General features: G+C 47.9%; 1 protein-coding gene across 5 annotated transcripts in view; it reads right to left on the bottom strand.

Moving 5' to 3' along the window:
• Positions 1–4,743: 4,743 nt before the first annotated feature.
• IPO9 (importin 9) overlaps positions 4,744–27,316 on the bottom strand; it is a 46,646-nt gene continuing 24,073 nt past the window's right edge. For all 5 annotated transcript variants that reach the window (XM_070602374.1, XM_070602375.1, XM_070602372.1 and 2 more), the window contains 12 exons: positions 26,902–27,041; positions 23,654–23,813; positions 12,415–12,641; positions 10,588–10,736; positions 9,988–10,116; positions 9,023–9,298; positions 8,702–8,868; positions 7,772–7,905; positions 7,001–7,123; positions 6,441–6,545; positions 6,161–6,237; positions 4,744–5,734 (listed from right to left, as the gene is read on the bottom strand). In XM_070602374.1, the coding sequence (XP_070458475.1) occupies positions 5,624–5,734; positions 6,161–6,237; positions 6,441–6,545; positions 7,001–7,123; positions 7,772–7,905; positions 8,702–8,868; positions 9,023–9,298; positions 9,988–10,116; positions 10,588–10,736; positions 12,415–12,641; positions 23,654–23,813; positions 26,902–27,041 (1,798 nt within the window). In that variant the 3' untranslated portion in view covers positions 4,744–5,623. The remainder of the gene's footprint in view (positions 5,735–6,160; positions 6,238–6,440; positions 6,546–7,000; positions 7,124–7,771; positions 7,906–8,701; positions 8,869–9,022; positions 9,299–9,987; positions 10,117–10,587; positions 10,737–12,414; positions 12,642–23,653; positions 23,814–26,901; positions 27,042–27,316) is intronic.

The following is a 27,316-nucleotide window of genomic DNA, read 5'->3' as shown; positions in this document are numbered from 1 at the left end:
CCAGTCACCCAGCTGATACATGGCAGAGCCAGCCTCAAACCCACGCAGCCTGGCTCCAGAGTTTACGCTCCGAACCCCTAACCAGAGTCCTGCTCTGCCACTTCTGGCTCTGCACACTTGGAGGAACCAGCTGCCCCTCTGGTCCCAGCCTCCTCACTCATCAGTGACCATGGTTCAGTGGAAACCCAGAGGCCCAGCTCAGCTGGCGGGGGTGCCTTGGTCCATTCTCTCCCTAGTCCGTGGAACAAGAATCTACGCAAGGTCCCACGGCAGGTCCCCAGCAGGAACCCAGCCCTCCTGCCTCCACACGTATCTCTGTGCTCTTCCTCGTGAACGTCCCTGAGTTAGGGATGAGGCAAGGGAGCCGAGCCGGCAAGGGACAGGAGCAGGTATGGATCTGCCATCACAAAACCGGGCGTGACGAAATGGACATCTCTCTCCTGTCTCTTCATGGAGTTAGATCAGACTGAGTCTCCCCCCACCAGCTGGGGGATTCAGTCTGTGGTTGTTATGCTTTGTTCCCCTCCAGTGTCGGGCACAGGTCCTGGGGTCTCTCACAGTGCCAGACACTCAGGGTGGGGCTGCAGGTCGCGCCCACTCTGCTGTGCTGATGAGAGCCCAGCGGTCTTGGCCTCTGGGCCCAGGCACAGGGACCTTCCCCGGGAGCCTGGACGCCAGTGTCCGGCCTCCCCAGACCCCCCACGCAGCCATTCCCCCAGGAGCTTCTCTCACCCCCAGTGCTGTGCCAGGACCAGGGCACGGCCCGCACCACTCACGGGCCCAGGGACTTCGTTCCCTTCTTGTCTTCTGGGACCTCTCCCCTTTTTCCTCTCCCTCTCTTCCGCCAAAACCCTGGGCCTCATCTCAGTTCACCCCAGCTCTCAACAGAGGACCCAGAGGCCTGGCTGTCCTTAAGCAGGCTGCGTTCCACCCTGCAAAAGCAACGAAGAGGAGGTGCAAAGAATCTGGCTACATTCTCAGGACAAGGGAGGAAGACCTAGTGGGAGCACACGGACACGTGGGTGATTGATAACGCACGCAGGGAAGTACAGGGAGACTGCTTAGCAGGTGGGAGGAGGGGCTGCAGCCACCTCCGGCTCCTGTCCTCTGCCTGCAGGCAGGGCTGCAGCCCCTCCTCACGGAGCTGTGCTCCCTAAGGCCCTAATTTAGCAGCAGCATCTGTGAAACGTGGTTGAGTCACTCTAATCCAGTGAGTCAGGGAGACTGCGCCAAACATAGCTGCCAGCTATGGAGGGCGGGGCACACGGGAGGAGACGCTGTCCCCACCTGTGTGCTTTCATGAAGTCACCTTCAATTCTAACCACAGCCCTGGGAGGAAGGTCTCAGTCCCCAGTGTCCCAAGACACTGGCCCCAGCCCCCTCGCTTTCCAGCCGTGTCATCACACCAAGTGAGAGCAACTCAAGTTAGGACCCCAGCCTCCGCCGTGTCAGCATTTCAGTCTCCTCTCCCACTCCTCCTCTCCAGTTACCACCTCGTCCAGGCGCTCGGCTCTCACCTGGACTGTGGCAGCTGCTCCAGGCTGCGCTCAGCCTCACCGAGGTCCTGGCTCACCCTCCTGGTGCTATCTGGATCGACATCAGAGTGCTTTCTAACAGGCAAACCTGGCCATGTCACGTCTCTGCTTAGTCCTTGAGTGGTCCCCCGCTCCCTGGAGAGGAAGAAGCCTGTGGCCCTTTGCCACCTGGCCCTCACTTGTTTCCAGCTGACTTGTGGCCGAGAGCCCCATGAGACATCTATTCAATCCTAACCTGCTTACAAGCTCTGAAAACGCCGCTCTGTTCCACGACAGTCTTTGAGACTTTCTCCTCTGGGCACATCCTGACCCTCCCCCCCCATCAGCCTGGCATCACAGACAGGGAAGTGGCAAAGTGCTGACTAGACTGGAATCACACACTTGTCATGTTCACAGCTCTGCGCCTCAGTCTCACCAATCTGTAAACGGGGTACACAAAATCACCTCCCTTTTAAAGTTATTAGACCATCTAAACGAGACAATCCAAGGACAACTTTAGGACAGTCATTGGCATTTACTAAGTGCTTCTGAACTCTCGGCAGGTGTGGGTGTCGTAAGGGCTCAGTTCCAGGTCGCCTTCTCCGTGCAGCCTTCCTGACTTCTTCTCTGGCTCCTGTCCCCCGTCCCTTGTCTGGGCAGCTGTGCTCACTGCTCTCACGGCACTCCCCACACGCACTATTTCTGATCCCTGCTGGACTAGCTCCGAGGGAAGGGGTGAGGCCTCGCCAGCACCTAGCACTGGCCTTGCATGTAACAGAGGTTTGATATTTGTTGAAACGGAAGAGTGACAGAGAGTAGCCAGATGCTGGCTCCGTGTTTATTACGTTTATTGGCCACCGGTCTGCCCGGCTGGAGCAGCGGAGCACGCCCTCCGCTGTGCACTGCCACCCTCCAAAGCAGCGTCCATTTCCCAAGTCTTCTCAGCTCCTTCCCGCTGCTTTCTCCGAACACGACGTGGGCCCTCCCCTTCCCAGTTTTCCTCCTGCAGATGGGCTCACCACGTAAGGGAGCCTCTGCTCGATCACCAGGATGGAGCAGAGCACTCCAGGGGAGACAACCTTACACACTACCTTGCACAATCTGTGCCCCACGCCCGCCTGGGGATACACTGGGGTTCTGTGAAGACATGAACGGTTCCTGACGTCACGAGCACTTATCACTGGCACACAGACTTCTCAGCGAGAGCCCCTCTGTGTAATCCTCGACCTTTTTCATAGATACTCGTCCATCCACATTTTTTGAAACAAACTTACACTTAGATTCTGCCCATTTTTACTGTTTGTACAGATATTTGCTTGGATCCTAACTTGTCATTCTTCCCAAGGGTTTCCTGCTATCTAAAAATTCAATCAGCATCTCCCTTATCTAGTACCATTTCTTTCGTAAATGGCCTCAAATTCTCTCCTGGAATGGGTAAGGCATAAAAACCCCTCCCCAGTCACTAATCCAGAGGAGGGGCCCAGGACAGCACCCTGGGGCACATCATAAATCAGCCCAGTGGGTTAATTTGTAGTCTGATCGTTGGTGGCCAATTACCAACTTCTCTAGCTCCCCACTGCTGACTTTACTATGTCCAGATTTTATCCAGTCTGTTAACAAATCTAGACAATGAGGCCAGTTTGGCATCACATGCTCTCAAGTTCACAATGAAAATCAGTTGAAGCCCAGTGACCACTTTATCCTTCTTAGCGCCTGCTGGGGCCATCTGTCGGTTCACACTCCCCAGTCAACCTCATTCCAGGGGCAGTGGCTCTCCATGATCAGTTTCCTTTCTTGGACTTTTACCTCTTTTCCTGTCTTCTAGTGTTTCTCCCGTTTTGCCTTTGATCCTCTCCACTAAGAGCTCAGCAGCCTCGTGGGGAAGCCCCTGGTGTCCCAGGTGCTGTTCACCAAGTCAGGAGACCTCGAGTGCTGCTATCCCTAACTTGTCTTATCGTGAACTTCAACTCCTTCCAACCAGTTAAGAGCCTAAAGCTAGCTTTCTCTGGCCAAAGAGACGGGGGGACAAAACAGCAGCTGGAGTTTGACTTCACGCCGACACCACTGGCCACCAGCTGATCTTTTCTTCCAGCTCTCATGCTGGATGTAGTCTCTGAACCCCTTTCCTCACCAACGGAATGAGAATATCCACCATGCACCTGCTGTAAAGGTTAGAGAGGACGATGTCTGTGAAAATGCTCTGGAGCACAAGAAAGGACTTGCACACCAAGGGGTCTGAGACCCTCTGCTCCCACCACAGCAGTGTGTGTGCTGGGCAAGGTGGCCCTCCTGTGACATTAGGACCCTTTTCTTCAGGACCCAAGTTCTTCCCAAAGCAAGAAGGGAGCAGGAAGAGAGGACCCTTGCCAAGAGCCCATTTTTGGCACTACAGACTATTTTCCTAATTAGCAGGCCCAAAGGGGCCCAGGTCACTCTCCGTCTGTGTGGGGCCCCAAGCCTTCCCAAACTCAGCAGTTCCATGCTGCTGGCATGATACCACTCTTTTGTGCCAAAATCAAGGGCTGATTTGGCCTCGTGGAAGCGTTGGCACTGAACCCAACTGCACTGCCTCGAGATCGCCAACTCTGGAGCGAGTCTAAGGCTCAGACTGTGGGCTCCTGAGCACCGTTAGGTCCCAGCACCAGGGCCTCCCTAACTCAAGGGGAGAACAGCAGGGGCAGAGGCAGCGCCAGCCTTGGAACCTCGCGGCACTGGCAACACACGCCCTCAGGTGTCTCCAAGATAGTAACTCTGACATCCCTCCCAACTCAGACGTGGGAGTTGAACACCAGGGACCCCTAGTGGCATGAAGTCACCATTAGCTACAAAATCCTTAGGCTTCCCTAACAGTCCTGCAGAGGAAATGCCCCAGTGAGGCTCTTTCCTGAGAATGGACATTTCCTGTCTGAGGCTGCCCACCTAGAGAAATGCTCTGAAGCTGTCAAAGGGGGCACCAGATGTGAGCTGTGGGCACCATTAGCAAAGGCCACGCTGGGCTCCCCTTCCTCCCCTGCACTGCCCATCCTGGCTCTTTCTGAACCCACAGCAGACCGAATTTCCTGTGAAGGGACCTCCCTTCAACAGGTCTCCAAGGGGCACTGCGAGCCAGGGAGCTAAGGCCACCAGGCTGTCCTACTGGGCTCGGCCTGACCCGCCCCCTTATTTCTACTTTCCTTCCACAAGCCACGGAGGCAGAGGTGCAGAGACACTGATCCCATGCGGACCAAACTCATCTGTAAAGATTACTTTACTCTCCTAGAAAAATACACGTTGCAAATTTGAGGGCTACAACTTAACCACTTCAGAGGATTCCTGAGGGAGAATATCAGGCTGGGTGGTGATATGTGGGAGAGGCATATTAAATAGAGTTGGGTCAGGTGGACTTTTAAAAAAATCTGTTTTTCCCATTTTTTTCCCCTAAAAAAGGAAAACTGGATTGCCATCTGCCTGGCTTCTCCTGTGTGTGCGCATGTGCACAGAGGAAGAGCGTGGGGAGGGGCTGTCATGCAAGGAGGCAAGGACAGGAGGACTTCCTTTGACAGACAGGGCAGCCTTAGTGTTGTGGGTGGGAACACGGAGAGGTCACTGGAGAGGGCGACAAGATAGCTGCTTCCTCTCGTTCCTGCAGAGAACCCAGAGCGTCTGCGGCGGAGGCAGAAAGCATCAGTACCTCTCAGGGGCCTTCCTATCTGAACACATCAGACGTCCTATGAAAGTAAACAGGTCTGTTTTAGAATATAAATAGTCATGACTCTCTGTGCTCCTGAGGTGGGGCGAGTGATCCATGAACACACATGATCCTAGGCAGTATGTTTCTGGACTGGCCAGCAGAGGACTCGAGGAAGGGAGGCAGGGCACAGCTGGGGAGCAAAGGGTGCTCGAGATGGGATATCTTCAGGGGGACTTTGAGAAATGTCCTTTGTTCCAGCATTCCTAAGTGACAGCACTGGTGAGCTTGGTCTGAATTGTCGTGTCACTCTGCAAAGGCCAAGGGCCAAGAGTCAGGAGGCCACTCCAGGTCGAGAAGAAAGTGCATCTCAAGGCCAGTAAGGGCTGCAACAGTCTGTGGCTGGGCCAGGAGGAGGAGCAAACGTGGAAAGACCCGCTCTTTAGATGCCGATGGTCTGCAGAACCCGCCTCTCGTTGTCATTCAGGTGGCCTGAGAACATGACGTAGCAGGGCTGCTGAGCGAACTGGCAGAGGAAGTCCGTGAGGTACGCCTGGAGGGGGAGAGCAGCACGCTGGAGGTTCCCGGGCCGCTCTCGGGAGTGCGGCAAGGACCACACGTGGACTAGGAAAGACTGGCTGTAGACAAACGCCAGCACCCTGAGAGATGGCTTTCTACATTCTTGATCCAATTTAGGTTCAACCCAGAGACCAAATTCCACAGGGAAACATTTTCCCTAGAATGTATCTCATATTCCGCCCGAGGACCTTCACAACACAGCATCAAAAAGCTGGATTACAACACTATAAACACGAAGGTGTGAAGTCCTGGCCCACCCCAAGCGCCTGACTACTCAGCAGGACAGGAACTCTCTGCCCCAGGAGGGCTCCCAGGATGAGCCATAGGGCTTGAACTCTATTCCCTTTTCCGTGGTCTGAGATACTGTCACCTGTAAGACCTCGTCTCTGGACACCCTCACCTGCAGATCAATCTGATAGAGAGGATCCTTCAGGGCGTCAGGGTCATCTTCCTCGTCATCCTCATAGTAATCCTCCTCTGTCAGACACAGCCAACACAGGAGGGGTCAGGACAGAGGCCCCTGATCAGCCCGGGGCTGAGGCATCGCACACGGCTGAGGGAGGGGGTGTGAAAGCCCAGGAACCTCCCTGCAGCCCCCTCTCCCCTTCTCTGGAACCCCCTTCTCGGTCCCAGTGCACAGGAACGGCATCACCATGCTGTCCTCTTCCCAAACTACTTACCATATTTGCTTGTAGCAAGGATGTCAGACAAAAGCTGGCCAGCCAAGCCGTCCTCCTCGTCGTCCTCCTCCTCCTCCTGGTCCTCCCACATGTCGTTGGAGTCATCTAAGAGAGATGAGGAGCGGCTGGAGCATACTCACACACCTCCTCTCCCAGACCCAGACAGGCGGGAGCAGAAGGGTGCCCAGGGCTTCTGCAACACGGCCTGCGGTTCCAGAGGGCCAACCGGGCCAACCCTCCCAGCAAGTCTGACAGGAAGAACCGAGAGTGTTCTGGGGGAGAGGGAAGGTGGAGAAGCTCCTGAAAAAAACCAAACAGGAAGGGCTGAAGCAGCTTGCCTCCCACCCCAGCCTCTGCGCGATTTCACCCACTAGGCCTGAAAAGCAGCTCTTTACAGGCCCAGCAATGCTAGCCACACAGGAGACATGCGAGAAACATTGAAAAAAAACAAAAAGAAACCCCAAACCAAAAAACAGTGACTCAACAAAGGAAATCGCTAATTTGGACATCTGTAACTTGATCTGCCAGGTTCAAGGCTCCTGGGAGGAGGCCTGGTGCACCTTGACTCCACGCGGCAGGCGCGGCCTGGCGAGCGGCATTGGCCTCCATGACACTGGAGAGCTCGTTGATGACCAGCTTTAGGATCTTGACCAGCAGAGGGATGTTCGTCCAGCGCTCAGGGTCTGGGAGGAAGGGAGCAAGGCTTCGAGTCAGACTGCTGCCGGGCTCCCTGGGGCAAGGCCCCGTCTTCCCGCAGTGCTGCTCAGCAGACAGCCCAGCACCCTCAGGCTCCCACCACCCCAGACTTGAGCCAGCTGCCAGGGCGGCCTCAAGCCAAATGACTCCACTCTGCAGGGTGTCAGAAGAGTTCAGAAGTCAGGAGAGGAGAGTGCAGGAATTACATAGGTTTTGGCCAGTAACAGCGCGGGAACCAGGTAGCCGTATGACCATAGCGCGTACAACACCCCAGGGCCCGTGGCCTACAGCTGGAGCGGCAGTGCAGGTGACTCTGGGCCTGCAGTAAAGAAGGCAGCTCGGCACTCACTACCCAGACCACAGAGCCCCAGGCCAAAGGCAGCCTGGTCACAAAGACACGCTCACAGTGGGACTCAGAGTCCCAGAGGGAGCTGGAAGCTCGGGACCCTTGGTACCTGAGACGGCTTTTAGCAACAGGAACTGAATGTTCTCCCCCGTTGTTTGTCTAGAGTTTTCTGCTTCTTTCTGCCAAGCCCATCGCTAACAAGTATGTTTTAGAAACACAGATCCCAGCGCTGCCGCCCCCACCCCAGGCGGCCCTAGTCCCGGCTGGGCACCGGAGGCGGCACACCCACTTTTGGCTGACTTGGAGCGGGTGCGGATGCCCTCCTCCATGCTGTGGATCTCCTCCCCTTTCACGCGGATATCTTGCAGCCGCTTGTCATCCGCGTTGATGCCGTGCTGGAGCAGCTTACACAGGGCCACCGAGCTGGCGAGAAGAGCCAGAGGGGGTCAATCAGCACCCTGCTAGAGCTCACGCTGGGGGTGAGCAATTACACCGCAGACTGCTGGTGGAAAGTCTGTTCACAACCAATTAGGAGAGATGAAAGTCTAGCCGAGAATGGGAGTTAGTGTGCGTGAGGATGTCTAATGAGAACTGTTCCTGAAGGAAGCTGGGGTGGGCAGGTGGCACGATGGCTGTGCCCACTGAAAGGGGCAAGGGTGTGATGAGAACTGGTTGGACAAAGCCCAGAGAGAAGTCAGAGAGCCAGGCTTGGAGGGCTGGGGTGTGGAAGGGAGAACAGGCACCAGCAGTGCGGGGCTGGGTGAAGTCCGTGGCAGAGGAGGGGCTCCAGCCGGCAGAGATCAAAAAAATACGGTCTGGCTGTGTAGCCTTTTTTTGGGGGAGTTTCAAGAAGGCAGCTATTCAAATACAGTCACGCGCTGCAAAACAACACTTTGGTCAGTGAGGGACTGCACACACGATGGAGGACCCACAGGACTCCTACCATATACAGCCTAGGCGTGGAGCAGGCTACCCCATCTAGGTCTGTGTCAATACACTCTATGATGTTTGCACAACAACAAAATCGCTTAACGACGCATTTCTCAGAACATATCCCTGCTGTTAAACTATGCATGACCATATACAGGTGAGCAATAAAGGAAGAGGGAAACGGGAGAAGGGGCCGTTTGGTATGTCGAACAAAAATCAGTGAAGCAAGTCAGGGAAAGAGGAAACGCGCAGAGAGGCAGAGCGCTCAGAGACGACAGGTGAGGCCCACCTAACTTTGCCCTCATACTGCCCATAGAACAGGTGCTGCCGGCTCGTCCACTCGGCCATCACAAACTCCAGGGCAGGTTTGCCTGTGGGTCCTGGGAGGCTGCACAGGAACTCCAAGAGGGGTTCCAGCTGCGTGTGCACCAGATGAGCGAACACCATGATCAGAGACTAGGAGGGAACAAGAAGGACAAGGGCTTCAGAGACAAGAGGTGAGGGAAGGAACGGGAGATAGGGGAGACCTCCTTGTTAACTTAGGACTAGCACGCTGACTTCCATCTCCATCACCGGGGGAGGGGGAAGCCCACCCCCACTGTCCTCTTACCTGCATGACACTGAGTGTCTCTGCCTGCTGCATTTTACTGAGGACGGCACGAAGGATCTGGTCCAGGTTCTCCCCCAGCTCCCGCCCTGCCTTGGAGATTAGGGTGGAGACGAGGCGGCCCACAAAGGCTGCGGTGAACTCCGAGGTGCGGGGGTCCAGGAGCTGGCTCACCACCTGCATCACGTACCACAGCCCACTGTGGCCCTGCTCATCGTGCCACTGGGCGACCTGTTCCAGCGTCACTGACACATAGGCCCGCAAGCACTCTCCACCATTCTGGGGAGACAAGGGTGGCAAGGTTAGCAACTGGGGACAGATGCCAGGAGGCCCTGTCTGTGTGTGCAAAGGTTATTCCCGGAGGCCTAGGCCTCGTTAAGTGCTGAGCCGACAGGGCTTGTGGTGGGCTCATACCACTGCAGGCTGTCATCACAGACACGGACTACAGAGCCCCACTTTAGCTGATCACTTATCTCAAAAACGCACACTTCTCATCACAAGGGACAATGGCCAAGCAAACTGAGTTTAAACATAAAGATCTACTCTGGTACTGAAAAACCTGCCTAAGACGTAACAATAACTGGGGTACAACAGGTCTCTATGGGAATAAAGACAGATCTTACACAAACCACCATTTGCCCAGAGATTTCTGAAGGCCTATCACTTTGCTGATGTTATAGCAGAAGAAATATCCAGGAAGGACTCCTAGGGCTCCAAGTCCATGTGTCTGTGAGCTCGTCCACGGCTGCAGTACCCAGCCACACATGGGCAAGGTGCCCTGCATGCACACTCGTTAAGATCAGAGCACACCTGGAAGGACAGCACGCTTGGCTTCTGCAGTCAGAACCCTTCCTGAGTCCTCCGGGTAAACACATATTTGAGAGACTTGCATCTCAGGAGCATGAGACGTGCCATGTTTCTCAGCCTACTCTAGGCCCTCCCTTTTCTAGCCACCATGGCTCAGATACCTGCATGGTAGCATTGTCATCTGTGTGAAGGGTGCACTGTGCCACAGCAGGGAACGCTTGGCAGATGAGGAGCTGGGAAAGCGGAGGCTTGGTGTTCCGTACTACTGTGGTCAGGATGTCGATGGCGGTCTGAAGGAGAGAAGGAAGGAGAGTCAGAGTTGCCTCTGGGGTGGGGGCAGGAGTGCCCAACAACCAAGATGCTTCTTGGGTGGATACAACATTGCAACCCAGAGAAAGCTCACTAATAAAAGGCAAGTTTCTGAAAGAAAAGGAACACTCAGATAGGAGATAGCGCTCTTGGCCCCTATGGGGCCTATGGTGGTGGGCTGGAGAGCCAGGTGACATACGTAGTGGTGGTGTTATGATGGCCCTCTGCTTAATTCACTAAGGCACCTCTGGAACAAGAATGGCCATTTCTTAAAGCCTCAAGCATGACCCACTGTCCTTGTAGGCAGAGCAGCCCAGTAAAACCACCCCATGAACCTCTAATGCTACTGGTTTCCCGCCAGCGAGGTGGGGTCTGCAGGCGGCATTTGCAGTGCGCCCTCATACCCACACCCACAGCCATACCCACAGCCACATCACTGCGCAGCCGCTTACCGCACAGAGCCCCGCGGGGATCTTGTCTGCTGGGGCCTGCATGATGCTGACTAGAGTGGGAATCAGCCTCATCTGCATTGGACCCTGACAGGCCTCGATCTGGGACAGCTCCTTGAAGATGTCCTGAGCCAGCGAGGCGACGACAGGATCTGAAGCGGACAAAGCGACATGGATCCTCCCGAGGGTCTGCATGTGCTTCTGTTGTCTGCCCTAACCTAAGTGAGCAACTTCTGCTGTGACCAGGCGCCACACTCCTGGAAGCCCACGGGGCCACGTGAACACCTGAGAGGATGGGAGATGCTGCATCTCCCAGGGACACAGTGTTGCACGGTTCCATTAAGCTGGAGACTAGTCAGTAATAGTTACTCCTAAAACAAAACTTGGCTCTTTTTCTGGGGCAAATCTTTAATGCCTTTATTCTCATCAAACCTGGACTGATTATGAAACCAAAGCTTAAGAAATAAAAAAAAGCCCACTGGTATTTTGTTAAGGAGACAAGAAAGTTTCAAAAACTGCCGAAACACTAACTTTCCCCTTGGTTTCCCTGTGTTGAGGAGGAATCATACACATCTCCCCGGGGCCGGCATCAGACACGTCATGACAGACACACGATGGACAGTTGAAGGCATTTCCAGGGCAAACAGTAAAACACCCAAAAGCAGAGCCTTGTGAAGAAAGGAACTTGAGCTCAACCCTTTTTACCTACATGAGGAAAAGACCCTCCGCCCAGATGCGACACGCCAGGGGGCCGGGCACAGGGTGTGGGCGCAGCGTGCTAGGACGTGTGGAAAGAGCAGTGCAGCATCGTCTGCAGCAGAAACACGGGCACCTCGCGGCCCACGAGCAGACGGGACAGAGGCCGGCGCAGCCATCTAACATACGATGGGGAGTCTGAGAGCACAACGTGGGGCCCTCCCCAGGACACACTTTCAAGTGAAAAAGCAAATCCAATAAAATGTTTGGCATGATACGGTATTAAAATAACCAAACCTGAACTCTAGGTATCCTTCTGAGCTTCAATACTGGGGTTCCCTCTTTAAAAACAAATATCCTCAATATTTTTTCTGAAAATAACATATTAATAATACACACTCACTACAGAAAAACTTAAAATGCAGATAAGCACCAAAGGAAAGAAAACAGCTATAATTCCACCACCTAAAAATAACCACTCCTAACATTTTGATGTATTTTCTGTGTTATTTTTTCTACATACGTATCTCTACATAATTCTTTTTCTAAAACAAAACCCAAAACTTGGGATTATATTCTATGCATTTTTGCGGAGAACTGTTCACTTATTATAATGTGAGCACTTTCTCATGGCTTTAAATATTCTTTTGAGGCTTAGCTCTTTAATGGCCGCACAGCATTCCATTTTATGGATGTAATTAATTTCACTAATCTTTTTGATCTCCAATTTTCTGTCACTATGAAACACATGTGATGCACCCCGTGTTCCTAAGCCTCTGAGGCATCTTCTTCACCGTCGCCTTTTCTGATTGTAGCTCTAGGCCTCTTCTTTCAGGAAGTTTTTGATTCAGCTGCTCCCTCTCCTGCTTTATTGTCCAAGCTCTGAATCCTCTATCATTTGTTGGCCCTGTATCATCTTTTCCCCCAGTTCTTATGAGAAACTAAGAAGTAGAGGAATAGGTATCCCACTTTTTAGCGGAACTGTGTCTGCGGCACAGCTCCACTCTAACTGGAAGCCACGTTCTTTGCTTATGATGCTTAAAACCATCAGACCTACGGAACCGTGCAGCTAACCTCCCCAGACGCCAGCTCTCCTTTGGCGCCCCCCCGTCGACACCTCCTCCCCGGGCGTACCGTTACTGTACTTCAGGAAGATGGCGATGGTGAAGGGGCAGATTTTGCTTTCCATGCTTGCGGTGAACTCTGGGTCGACTGTGCAAACGATGCACAGGGTCTCCATCACCAGGTTGAGGACCTCGGAGCTGAACTGGGCTGCCAGGTGGATGAGGCCGTCCAGGATGCTGGGGAGGAAGGGCTGGAGCACGTGGGTGCTCTCCGAGACTTTCAGCTGGTCACAGTAACTGCAGTGAGGGAGAAGCAGGGATGGTTCAGAGCGGCTCCCTCAAGTCGGGTTTTCCAGCCAGTGTCACATGTGACACCACTCATATGTGTAGCTTGAGGAAGCTACTCCCAGAGTTAGTTTTTACACCCTTCTGTGGCGTATTTTATAAACATCAGCACTACCATATCTACACTTCTAATTAATTTCTGCTTTGGTCTTTGCTATTTCCTTTAAAATTTCCTCCATTCCTCTCCCCATCTGTTTTGAAGCAAATCCCAGTCACATCATCATATCCCAATTATTAGGCTTAATTTCAGTCAAACGCTTTACCATACCTCAGATACTGTTTCAGTCCCGCTCCTCAGATTCTGACACATAGTCTGTTGTTTTCCAAATAGTTACAGTGTTTCCAACATCTTTTCCAACAGAACTGTTATTTAGGAGGAGACTATTTTCAACCTCCATGGAATAAAAATTTTGTACTTTTTGGAGTTTTTTTTGTATCCTAAAATGAGATCAATTTATATAAACATTCTATGCACACTTATAAAACGAGTGGATTATTTGTAGGGTTTAAAGTTTTCCATACATGGGTCTACCTTATTCGACTCTTATTCAGTCAGTACTTACTAGGTGCTGCTTACTATGTCCAATGGGATGCAATGTTAAAAATACATCATCAAAGTCTTTGTTTATCTTCAGAAGGGCAATGCTAAGTTAAAAGTCAATAGAAACACTGTTTCTGTATGTTAAAAGAACCTACTACAGAAACAAAGCCCTCACCAGGTGCTCCATAAATGATTTCTTACTTTTTAAGTGTCTTACAACTGTATTATTTGTGTCAGCTGCTGAGTTCAAAGGTCCATAATGACCAGTAAAACTGAGGGCTTTGATCTCAGATTTGTCCACAGACTTTGTTTTTCGGTCCATAACACCCTATTTTCAGTGTCACCTTGCTCTGGTCTAGCGTCTCCTGCACAGCTGCTCTGGGTGAGGGTCAGCTCTCGGCGTCTTAGACTGGGTGTCCCCTTGGCCTCTCCCTCCTGGCACTCAGTGGTGTCCCACCTCCCCCCTGCTTCTCCACCCAAAGGATTCACAGTCATGGTACCCCTCCAACGAACTGGAAACTACAGTCTTGCAGATCACAGACTGCACATCCGGTCAGATTATATGGGATCTTGTAGGTCAAGCAAAGGGAGCTTGGACTTTGCTCTGGAAGCCGCTGTATCACACTTTTTTACAAATGACTTCTAACAGCTAATTTCTTGTTTACTCTACCCCAAAGTCTTCAAGGAAAACTGACACCCCAGGAAGATGGTACATATTTATTCTGTGGCTTCATACCACCTGCATACCACGACTTCCTTCTAGGTTATCTGTATCTCAGAGTTTGAAGAGCACAACTGAAGCCATGAAGGTTTGAATTACGGGAGCAAAAATATCAGTTTCCTATTTTAGAAAGGTCAGTTTGACAGCTAAAATAGACAGACTGCAGTAGTGTGAGGCTAGAGGCAGAGAGATGCATTAGGACGCAACTGCAGCAACTCAGGCAGAGGAAGGTGGGAACACAAGCTCAGGGAGCAGCAGCGGGAGGGAGGAAGAGACGAGACTGAGGAACCAGGATCCAAGGGCAGAGATCTGGGATGCCCGCTTTTATTCAAACAGAAAGTATACATCTCTATCTTTAGGTACAAGACCTAAAGGTATGAGACATCACTTGTGCTAACGGGGAACACAAGTAGGGCAGGCCTGGAGGCGGTACCCTGTGAGCTCAGCAGTGGATGTGTTGCTTTTCAGGTACTGTAAGATATCCATGCTGGTATGGATAGTAAGCACAGGCACATTAATTTGGAGCTCAGGAGAAATTACATAAACATGACTTGAGAAATGTGACATGAATACACATTTGCTGATCAGTATAGTATGTTGCTTCAGAAAAGTTTGAGGCAGTTTGCCATGATACATAAACTATGAGATGGAGGAGTAAATTCAAACTGGGCAGAAGAGGAAAGAGAGGCAAAGGTGGCGTGAGGGCCACTGAAAGGCTGCTGGTGATGCTAGAAAGAGCGCCACGATGCGAGAGCCAGGAGCCAGGGTGTCAGCGGCTGGAGAGAACAGCTAAGGTCCCTCACAGGCAGTCCCTAGCCGGGAGCCACGGCCGGCGTCAAGGGATCCAGTCTGACACACTCTGCAGAACTGTGTGAGTGTCCACTTCTTTGGTGTGCATATTCATAGCTCTCATCACCTTTCCACAGAACCTGCTATACCTTTCAAGAAACCACGGCCCACATCATCAGAGACTTGAACATTATTTAAAAAAAAGTTTTCTTCACATTTTTCCTGATTATAAAAGTAATATAAACTTATTGTAAAAAAACTTTTTCTCAGCGTTATTGAGGTGAAATCGACATCTACATTGTAAGATGTTTCAAGTGTATGTTGTGGTGATTTGATATATGTACACATTGTGAAAAGACTCCCCCCATCTATCATCTCACATACTTCTTCCTTTCTTTTTTGGTGAGAATATTTAAGTTCTACTCTCAGAAAACTTCAATGACACAAGTGTTATCAACCATAGTTGGTCTGTTTTACACTGGATCCTCAGACCCCATTCATCTTACAGATGAGAGTGTGCACCATTTTACCAACCTCTCCCCATGCCCCCTGCCCCAAAACCAACACTCTACTCTTTTTCAAGGAGTTTGACTTTTTTTTTTTTTTTTTCCTTTTTCTCCCCAAAGCCCCCCGGTACATAGTTGTGTATTCTTCGTTGTGGGTTCCTCTAGTTGTGGCATGTGGGACGCTGCCTCAGCGTGGTCTGACGAGCAGTGCCATGTCCGCGCCCAGGATTCGAACCGACGAAATACTGGGCCGCCTGCAGCGGAGCGCGTGAACGTAACCACTCGGCCACGGGGCCAGCCCCTCAAGGAGTTTGACTTTTTAAAAAATTCCACATATAAGTGGTGCCATATAGTATATGTCTTTCCCTGTCTGGCTTATTTCACTTAGCATAATACCCAACAGCTCCATCTATGTTGTCATAAATGGCCGGATTTAATTACTCCTCATGGCTGAATAATATTTCACTGTACACACACACCACATCTTGATCCATTCATCCACTGGCAGACACTTAGGTTGTGTCCAGGCCTTGGCTGTTGTGAGCAGTGCTGCGATGAACTTGGGCATGCAGGCATCTCTCTGAGGTCCCGTGATCATTTCCTTTGGACCTACACCCAGGAGTGGGATTGCTGGGGGGCACAGTAGTTCTATTTTAATTTTGTGAAGAATCTCAACACTGTTTTCATAGTGGTTGCATCAATTTACATTCCCACCAACAGTGCACAAGGGTTCCCTTTTCTCCACATCCTTGCCAGCACTTGTTCTCTCTTACCTTTTTGATAACAACCATTCCATCAGGTGTGAAGTAGTATCTCCTTGTGGTTTTGATTTGCATATTTCCCTGATGATTAGAGATGTTGAGCACCCTTTCATGTACCTGTTGGCCATCTGTTTGTCTTCTCTGGAAAACTGTCTATTCAGGTCTTCTGCCTATTTTTTAATTGGATTGTTCATTTTATTTGCTATTGAGTTGTATGAGTTCTTTATATATTTTGGATATTAACCCCTTATTAGATAGGTGATTTGCAAATATTTTCTCCCATTCCGTAGGTTGTCCTTTCATTTTGCTGATGATTTTGCTGTGCAGAAGCTTTTTAGTTCAACTCGTTCATTTTTTGTTTTTGTTGCCTTTGCTTTAGATGTCAGATCCAAAAAATCACTGCCAAGACCGACGTCAAGGAGCTTACCGCCTATGTTTTCTTCCAGGAGTTTCATGGTTTCAGGTCTTACATTCAAGTCTTTACTCCACTCTGAGTTGACTTTAGTGTATGGTTTAAGATAAGGGTCCAGTTTCATTCTTTTGTATGTGGCTGTCCAGTTTTCTCAACACCATTTCAGGAGAGACTATCCTTTCCCTATTGTATATTCTTGGCTCCTTCGTCATAAATTAACTGACCATACATGCATGGGTTTATTTCTGGGCTCTCTATTCTATTCCATTGATCTGTGTGTCGGTTTTTATGCCAATACCATACTGTTTTGGTTACTACAGCTTTGTAATATAGTTTGAAATCAGGAAGTGTGATGCCTCCAGCTTTGTTCTTCTTTCTCAAGATTGCTTTGGCTATTTGGGGTGTTCCGTGGTTCCATACAAATTTTAGGATTGTTTCTTCTATTTCTGTGAAAAATGCCACTGGAATTTTGCTGCACTGAATCTGTACATTGCTTTGGGTAATACAGACATTTTAAGTATTAATTCTTTCAATCCATGAGCACAGAATATCTTTCCATTTATCTGTGTCTTCAATTTTTCCTCTCAATGTCTTACAGCTTTCAGTGTATAGATCTTTCACCTGTGTGATTAAATTTATTCCTAGATATTTTGTTTTTGATGCGACTGCAAAAATTAGTAGTTTTCCTAATTTTTCTTTCTGGTAGTTCATTATTAGTGTATAATAATACAACTGATTTTTACATATTTTTAATCCTTAAAGTTTAAATGAGTTTAGTAAACTCATTTAATAGTTCTAACACTTTTTTGGGGGGGGTCTTTAGTAAACTCATTTAATAGTTCTAACAGTTTTTTTGGGGGGGGTCTTTAGGATTTTCTATACACGAGATCACATCATTTGCAAACAGAGACAATTTTACTCCTTCCTTCCGATTTGATGCCTTTTCTTTCTTTTCTTTCCTAATTACTCTGGCAAGGACTTCCAGTACCATGCTGAATTAAAGTGGCGAGAGTGGGCACCCTTGTCTTGTTCCCGATCTTAGAGGAAAAGCTTTCAGCCTTTCACTGTTGAGTATAATGTTAGTTGTGGGCTTGTCACATATGGCCTTTATTGTGTTGAGGCATGTTCCTTCTACGCCCAGGTTGTGAGAGTTTGTATCATGAATAGATATTCAATTTTGTCAAATGCTCTTTCTGCATCTATTGACACAATCATATGACTCTCATCTTTCACTGTATTAATGTGGTGTGTCACATTTATTGACACAATCATATGACTCTCATCTTTCACTGTATTAATGTGGTGTGTCACATTTACTGACACAATCATATGACTCTCATCTTTCACTGTATTAATGTGGTGTATCACATTTATTGGCTTATGCGCGTTGAACCATCCTTGCATCCCAGGGATGAATCCCACTTGCTCGTGGTATGCGATCTTTTCAATGTGCTGTTGAATTTGGTTTGCTAGCATTTTGTTGAAAATCTTTGCATCTATATTCATCAGGGAAATTAGCCTGTAGTTTTCTTTTCTTTTCTTGTACTGTCCTTGTCTGGCTTTGGTATCAGGGAAATGCTGGCCTTGTAAAATGCATTTGGAAGTGTTCCCACCTCAACTTTTGGGAAGTGTTTCAGAAGGAATCATATTAATTCTTCTTTAAATGTTTGGTAGAATTCCCCAGTGAGACCATCTGGTCCTGGGCTTTTCTTCTATGGGGGTTTTTGATTACTAATTCAATCTCCTTACCAGTAGTTAGTCTGTTTAGATTTTCTCTTTCTTCATGATTCAGTCTTGGTAGGCTACCTGTTTCTAGGAATTTATCCATTTCTTCTAGGTCATCCAACTTGCTGGTATATAATTGTTCATAGTAGTCTCTTATAATCCTCTGTATTTCTGTTGTACCAGTTGTAAATGTCCCCTCTTTCCTTTCTGATTTTATATGTGAGTCACTCTTTTCTTCTTAGTTTAGCTAAAGTTGGTGAATTTTGTTTATCTTTTCAAGAAAACAGCTCTTAATTTCATTGCTCTTTTGTATTGTTTTTCTGGACTCTGTTTCATTTATTTCTGCTCTGATCTTTGTTATTTCCTTCCTTTTGCTAACTTTGGGCTTAGTTCGTTCTTCTTTTTCTAGTTCCTTGACTTGGAAAGTTAGGTTGTTTATTGGAGATCTTTCTTTTTCTTAATGTAGGTGTCTAGCTCTACAAACTTCCCTGTTAGGAACACTTCTGCTGCATTCCAAAAGTTGTGGTATATTGTGTCTCCACTTTCATTTGTTTCAAGATATTTTTTGATTCCTCTTTTGGCGTCTGCTCTCACTCCCTGGATGCTTAAGGGTGTGATGTTTAATTCCCACATATTTGTGAATTTCCAGTTTTCCTCCTACAATTCATTTCTAGTTTCATCCCATTGTGGTTGGAAAAGATACTTGGTATGATTTCAATCTTCTCAAATTCACTAAGACTTGTCTTGTGACCTGATGCATGATCTATTTGGAGAATGTCATCTGTACACGAGAAGAGTGGACTCTGCTGCTGTTGGATGACACACTCTGTACACGTCTGTTGGGTCCATTTGGTCGAGAGCATGGTTCAAGTCCCATGCTTTCTTGCTGATTTCCTGTTTGGATGATCTGCCTATCGTTAAAAGCGGGGTACTGAAGTCCCCTACTATTATTGTATGGTTGTCTATTTCTCCCTTCAAATCTGGTAGTATAGTCACGTCTCACTCAACGACAGGGACGTGCTCTGAGAAACACATCATTAGGTCATCTCATCATTGTGTGAACATCACAGAATGTTCTCAAAGGGAACAAAACGTGTCACCACAAAATGTGTCTCTTTAACATGAGGATTATTTTTGGCTGATTATTATTATTTTTTTTTTTGAGGAAGATTAGCCCTGAGCTAACATCTACCACCAATCCTCCTCTTTTTGCTGAGGACGACTGGCCCTGAGCTAACATCCGTGCCCATCTTCCTCTACTTTTTTTTTATTTGTGGGATGCCGGCCACAGCATGGCTTGACAAGCACTGCGTAGGTCCACACCAGGGATCCGAACAGGCAAACCCTGGGCCGCCAAACTGGAAGGTGTGAACTTAACTGCTGCATCACCAGGCTGGTCCCTAGGCTGATTATTTTTAAGAAACAAAAGACTCAGAAAGTTTTCCTTGTTACTTTCCCCTTAACAGTCTAAAAGAATTCAGATAAAAAAAATCTGTCTTTGGGGCTGGCCCCGTGGTGGAGTGGTTAAGCTTGCACACTCCGATGCAGGCGGCCCAGGGTTTCGCTGGTTCGAATCCTGGGCGTGGACATGGCACTGCTCATTAAGCCATGCTGAGGCAGCATCCCACATGCCACAACTGGAAGGACCCACAACGAAAATATTCAACTATGTACCGGGTGCTTTGGGAGAAAAAGGAAAAATAAAATCTTAAAAACATAAAAAGAAATCTATCTTAGGAAACGAGCTATCACCTTAACATGACTAAGGCGGTGGACAGGGAGGAACTCAGAAAAGCCTGTTTGTTGGGCTCCCCTCTACATTCTTCTGTTTCTGTGTGGTCAAACACTTGTTTTCCAAACATTTTCTCCTTTTCACCTACTTGTGACTTGCGTTCCTTCCCTTTGAAGTCCAACTCTCCCCACTCCCAACATCGTCTTTTGTCTTTAGCTGAGGATGGTATTTAAGGCGATGGTTTCTGCCATTTGGGTAAGTTATTCAGTTTTCCTGGGTTTCTCCCCTATACACGTTACTAAATTTTTGTTTTTCTCCTGTTACCTTGTCTCATGTCAATTTAATTCTTAGACCAGCCAGAAGAGCCTCTATAGAAGGGGAGAGGAGACTTCCTTCCTCCTCCACGGCACTTACACAAACCTAGATGGTCTAGCCTACGACACACCTAGGCTATATGGTACTAAGCTTATGAGACCCACCATCACATATGTGGTCTGTCACTGACTGAAATGTCAGTATGCAGCATACGACTGTATTTGCTCAACAGATTTAGGTGCTCCAATGTCAGGTGCATATGTATTTATAATTGCTATATCCCCTTGATAAATTGATCCCTTCATCATTATACGATGACCCTCTTTGTCTCTTGTTATAGCTTTTGACTTAACGTCTATTTTGTCTGATCTAAGTACAGTTTACTCAGCTCTCTTTGGGTTTCCACGTGCACGGAGCATCTTTTTCCGTCCCTGCACTCTGATGCTGTGTGTGTCCTTAAAGCTGAAGTGACTATCTTGTAGGTAGTATATATTTGGGTCTTTTAAAAAATCCATTCAGTGACTCTTTTGATTAGAAAATTCAATCCATTTACATTTAAAGTCATTTTTGATAGGTAAGAACTTACTAATGTCACTTATTGTTTTCTGGCTCTTTCGTAGTTTCGTTTTTTCTTCCTTTCTTGCTGTCTTCCTTTGTGAACTGATGATTTTCTGTGGCGGAATGCTTTGAATCTCTTTATCTTTTGTGTGTAGATTTTTGCTTTGTGGTTACCAGGAGGCTTACATAAAACATCTTATTGGTGCAACAATGTGTTTCACACTGATAACTTCAACTGCAGACAAAAACTGCCCTTTTATTCCCCCTCTTTTATGTCCTTAATATCACAGTTTAACTATTTTTAAATTATGTATTCATTAACAAATTATTTAGCTAGCTATTTTTTTCTAGATTGGCTCTGAGCTAACATCTGTTGCCAATTTTTCTCTTTTTTCTCCCCAAAGCCCCAGTACATAGTTGTATATCCTAGCTGTAAGTCATTCTAGATCCTCTATGTGGGATGCCACCACATGACTTGACGAACAGTGTGTAGGTCTGTGGGCAGGATCCGATCCGACGAACCCTGGGCCGCCAAGGCGGAGCATGCGACTTAACCACTCCCCACGAGGCTGGTCCCCAGCTGGTTGTTTCAGTCCTGTCGTCCTCTAGCGTCTATAACTGTGCTGAGTGGTTACCACGCCAACATATTACAGTACTAGAGTACCTAACTTGACTGTATACTTACCTTTACCAGTGTTTACTGTTTTCACGTTACTAACCGGGGTCCTTTTATTTCAGCTGAAGAACTCCTTTCAGCACTCCTTGTAAGGCACATCTAGTGGTGAAGAACTCCCCCAGCTTTGGGAAAGTCTTCATCTTGCCTTCATTTCTGAAGGACCACTTTTGCCAGGTAAAGGATTCTTGGTTGGCAGTCTTTTCTTTCAGCACTTTGAACACATCATTCCACCCTCTCCTGGTCTGCAAAGTTTCTGCTGAGAAATCTGCTAATAGCCTTAAGGGGTTCCCTTGTGTGAGGGAATTTTTTTGTCTTACTGCATTTAAAATTCTTTCTTTGTCTTTGATTTTAGATAGGTTTATTATAATGTGTCTTGGAGAAGACCACTTTGGATGGAAATTGTGGGGTGACATATTAGCTCCATGACCTGGATGTCCAAACCTCACTCCCAATTTAGGAAGTTCTCAGACATTACTTCTTCAATCAGGCTTTCTACCCTTCTCCCTCTCTTCTCCTATGGGACTCCAATAATTCAGATTGTTTCTCCAAATGGTATCCCATAGTTCATGCAGGTTTTCTTCCTTCTATATTCTTTGCCCTGCTCTGACTGGATAATTTCAAAGGTCCTATCTTCTAATGCACAGATTCTTTCCTTTGCTTGAGCCATTCCGCTGTAGAAGCTCTCTACTGCATTTTTCATTTCATTCATTGTATTCTTCAGCTCCAGAATTTCTGCTTGATTCTTTTTTATGATTTCTATCTCTTTGTTGAAATTCTTATTTGGTTTGCGTATTGTTTTCCTGAATTCACTGAACTGCCTTTCTGTGTCTTCTTGTAGCTCACTGAGCTTCCTTAACACAGCTTTTTGAATTCATCATCAGATAAATCATAAATCTCTGCCTTTGGGGTTGGTTACTGGAGGACTGCTGTGCTCCTCTGGTGGTGTTACGTGTCCTCAATTGTTCACATTCCTTGAAGTCCTTCGTTGCTGCCTTCACATCTGAAGCAGCAGTCACCTCCTCCACTCTCTATTGACTGACCTCTTCAAAGGGCGCCATTATTGGAGTTTTTGCTCCAATTCTCCACTGGACCCCTGGACTTCCATGGGTGATTGTCTAAATCAGTGTTCTCTAGGGGCTCCTGGACCACAGCTAAGACAGCTGTGAGCCAGTTCATGGGTCACTTCTGGATCCGAGCTGGGACCAAGGTCTATATTCCTGTTATCCAACACAAAAGTGGGTAAGATCTTCCTGGATCCCTTGGCACATGGTGCTGGTAACAGAACCCAAGCCACATGGGGATGCAGTCAAGTCCTCAGGGGTGTGGAGCCGTGTCTGGGGCTTTAGCCAGGACCATGACTGGTGAGTCAGCCACTGGGGTGCAGGCCTGTCTTCTCGAAACGGCTTTCCTTGTTCTTGAACTGCACCAGGGTTTCACAATTTCCTACCTGGGTCTCACAGCTCCCACAAAGGCACTTTCGTCTGTGGATGGATGTGAAATTGTTGTTGTTGAGGGAGGGATATGAGTGAGGGATGTCTTGCTGACATCACTCCTCCTCAATGCTTCCTAAAGACATACATAATAACGCATAACATCTCAATCTCTGCCTCAAAGGGTAAGAAGACACAGGCAGGTGGAAGATGAATTTTGTTTTTAGGATTTTAGGTAGTTTTAAAGATTTAATTGAAACTCTTAAGTTTGGACTTTAAAACACTCCTTAAAACAACAGTGCTCCCTCTGGTCTCAGTGGGAATATAAATAAATGACCAGATGAGCCACTAGTACACCAGCTGTGAAAAACAAAGCTAAAATTGGGAAAAAGTAAGCAGTGTTTCTAGGCTGCATTATCCCAAATTTGGTTTCTAATACAGAGATAATCAATCAACAAAATGACCTGGGCTCTAATCCTGCTTCTGTAATTTACCACTGTGCAACCCTATGCAAGTTATTTCTCTCTCAGGGCCTCAGATTTTTTTGCCTTTGTTAGAAAGGGAGTGGATCCAGATGACTGGAGAGCTGGAGTGAATTTAAAGGGAACACGATGTCTCTGGGACTCACAGAAGCCACGTTCCTGGTATGGGTTTTTCCCTGTCCTTCCAACATTCATTCTGCAGGAGGTCTTCATCAGAAACTCCATGCAGCACAACCCACTGGACAACCACTGTGGGGCTTCCACTCTGCATAACCTTCTCTTAAAGAGTTCTTATCGCCCTAAGTGGCATACTCACCCCCAGATGGCTCTCACGGCAGAAATGCGAACTGACGGGGGCTGTGTCTCATGAAGACCACTAACTGTTGCCTGTAGGAACTGCTGGATCAATTCAGGGGACATAGCAACAGTGAACCGACTGGCAGCCCAAAGTGCCCGGCCCAAGAGGAACGGAGACACTGGGAGAGAGAGCAAGCAATTAAGGGCTGGCAATAAAAGTCCCTGTTCCTTGTCTTTGCCCTTCCCCTTTCCCACCGCCATTACTCCACCTGCCACAATAACTGGACACTATGCAACATATACAACTTAACAGAGAATAGGCATGATCTTATGAGAGCAAAGTGAACCTGTTACCTATGGTACAGAATCATTTTCCCAATTTCACTTCCCACTATGTGCAGAGTAAACCTTGAATATTCTTAGACTAAAAAGCCCTACCACCCCCAGCTCTCATTATCCCTTACCTCCACGACGCGTTAGTCCCCTAAAATGTCTCTCCACTGCCATTTTTCCCTACTCTTGGACGCCTACTGAAACATTATAAATCACAGCTCTGTCCATCTTTTATTTAAAATCTGTCAATGAAGCTGACAGTCTACCAAATAAAGACCCCCTTAGTCAGCATGGCATCAAGGCTCCCTGGGACGAGCAGCTCTACCGTTACCTGCGATTTCCCTTTGTGCCTCCTAGGCTCAGCACACATCCCTCCCCAGCACCTCATGCCTTACTTTGCCATCTCTCTGCTTTGTTTATAAGCCAACTAATTCACCTCTCCTTGTACTACCCAACTGATCCCCGGGGCTGAAGTGACCCTAACTGTCTCTGTGCCACTGTAACCCTACGTCTCAGGCTTTCTTACACGTTACATATCTCGTTTGCTATTCCAGTCATCGTGTAGGGGTTACTACGCCCTGACGACTATAAGCTGCGTGAGGACAGAGACCATACTTATTCAGCTTGTTGTCAGCCTTAACTTAGTTACTTGTACAATGAACATTCAGTTGATGGAAACTCTTGAGCAGAACCTAACAAACTATGTCAGTCAAACAATTACATCCTAATTAATATAATGCAGAGCAGCGGTTCTCAAAGTGTGGTCCAGGTACTCCTCTGGGATTCCCGAAAGTTACAACTATTTTCATAGTAATACCAAGACAAAATCTGTCTTTTTCAGTCTCATTCTTTCTTGAGCTTATGGTGGAGTTTTCCAGAGGTTACGTGTTACACACCACCATGACTCTGGCCCTGCGAGGGGCCAGATGTACTGTGCCCTCTTTCCCCACGTTGTGGCCGCTGATTTCCAGAACAAGAGAGCAGCAGCCCTGAGGAACCACTGGGTCAGCTCAGGGGATCAGCAACAAGCTGTGCAGGCAGACATTTCCTCTGTGTCTCAGTTTTAATTATTTTTTTTGAGTGTCTTTTTCTTTTAAAGGTTGGCACCTGAGCTAACATCTGCTGCCAATCTTCTTTCTTTTCCTTCTTCTTCTTCTTCTCCCCAAAGCCCCCCAGCACATAGTTGTATATCCTAGTTGCAGGTCCTTCTAGTTGCGGCATGTGGGACTCCACCTCAGCATGGCCTGACGGGCTGTGCCATGTCCGCGCCCAGGATCTGAACCAGCGAAACCCTGGGTCACTGAAGAAAAGTGTACGAACTTAACCACTTGGCCACAGGGCGGTCCCTCTGTTTTAATTTCTAATGTTAAATATTGTTAGATAAAACTCACGGAACAACTATTTGGAGTCACTGAAAATGTAAATGTGTGAAGAGATCCCGATACCAAAAAGTTTGAGAATGGCTGGTGTAGAAAAGCTTTTAGCTATAGGCAGGATAAAAAATGCTATGTATTAAACTTTTTTTCTAGTCTCAATTCTAAATATTCTCAAATCTCGAATTTTTAAAGATTCTTTGCCAGGGCACACCCTACAAAAAATATGCTGGTAAGTTTGAGAAATTCCAACACTTTCATTTAACACATAATTATGGAATGCCTGTTACACGCAAGGCATTGTGGGATACAAAGATGTATTAGACTCGATCTCTATTCTCAAAGACTTGACATTCTAGTAGGAGAAAGAAAGATTGATCAACTATAATACAATGTAGCATATGGTAATACAGTTACGTGCAGAGTGAAAAAAGGATTTTCCCAATGCATCTGAGCTCTGCATGCTTAACGTTTTAATTCTGTAATTCAGAGAATGAAAATGATGGCGTGAGATAGCCTGTAACAGATTACCCATTGAGAGTCAGAATAGAATGTTTTCGAAGGGTTAAGCTGTCAAAGGGCTATCCGATGAAGGAGAGGCAGGTGAAAGGATTGAGGACGGAGCACACAATGCCAAATATCCCTGAGTTAAGCACTGAGAGACGAGGCAAACATAGCACTTTGTAACGGGGTCTGGCTCTCAGGGCGAGAACAAGGTAGGGTGCGGGCAGAAGCAATGCAGCAGCAGATGCCACCCAGAGAGACAACAGTGACTCTGAGCTGCTGTTCTGCACCGCTGGAGAGATCAGTCTAACGCAGTGAAGGCTCCTTTTTTTTTTTATTTGAGGAAGATTAGCCCTGAGCTAACTACTGCCAATCCTCCTCTCTTTGCTGAGGAAGAGTGGCCCTGAGCTAACATCTGTGCCCATCTTCCTCTACTTTATAAGTGGGATGCCTACCACAGCATGGCGTGCCAAGTGGTGCCATGTCCGCACCCGGGATCCGAACCAGCGAACCCTGGGACCCTGAGAAGCAGAATGTGCGCACTTAACCGCTCCGCCACCGAGCCGGGCCCTAAAGGCTCCTTTTTCTAAGGCAAGCAGCTAACATGGGCATGAATGGAACATTTTAATTATCTGGATACTGGCCAAGAATAAAGTTTGAGAAAAATGACGGGAAGCAAACAGGAAGAATGAGCATGACACAACTGCCTGAGGGTATTCTGGACTCAATAAGGCAGAGCTCTCAAGGTACAGCAACCAGATTTGCATTCTGTTCAAATGCCACAAACAGCCAATGAACAGGAGTGCTGATTTGGGAGGAAATTTGAACAGCACGGAAGAATTATGAAGGAGGCAATATTAGCCTCTTAGTTGGTGAAGCCTGAGCCAAGGGTTCCGGGCTGTTTTAGAGGTTCAGACGAGTCCCAGCTCTAGGGTGGAAAGAATTTCCACCCATAGAACACAGGAATACCTGGCTTACCTACCTAAGAGAACCATATAGCTGAGGTGATGACAGGTCTAAAGATCTTCCAGAAGTCTGGCACTGTGCTGACACATACCTGAGAGGTTGAGGTCTACAAGGATGACGTTGGTCAGGAACCCGTGCATGTCAAAATGGACCCTGCCGCTCTTCACACTGTCGGTGATGACGGACTTCACTGAGCCTAGGGCAAGCATGCACGCCTCGTGGATCTTCCACCTGCGAAAGGGAGGCCAGTCGGGTAAAACAAACTACACCGCCAAAAAGATAAATATTGGAGGGAAGCAGATTCAGCAAAGGGCATTCCAGCACAATCTGACCCAAAAGGACCATTTATCTGCCCTTTCCATCTAAACTTATAGCTAAAAATAGTGAAACTTAATAACAACAGATTTTTCTAATTAAAAACAAAGTGCTTCCTTTCAAGGCTTTTAAAAAAGGGGTAAAAACAAAAGCACCATAACCAATTATTTTAAGGTTGGGAAGAACTTTCT

Source organism: Equus przewalskii, chromosome 31 (assembly GCF_037783145.1).
Source record: "Equus przewalskii isolate Varuska chromosome 31, EquPr2, whole genome shotgun sequence".
NCBI classification, from domain to species: domain Eukaryota; kingdom Metazoa; phylum Chordata; class Mammalia; order Perissodactyla; family Equidae; genus Equus; species Equus przewalskii.
Note: the sequence above shows the minus strand (reverse complement) of the source record. Positions and strands in the feature narration are given on the sequence as shown.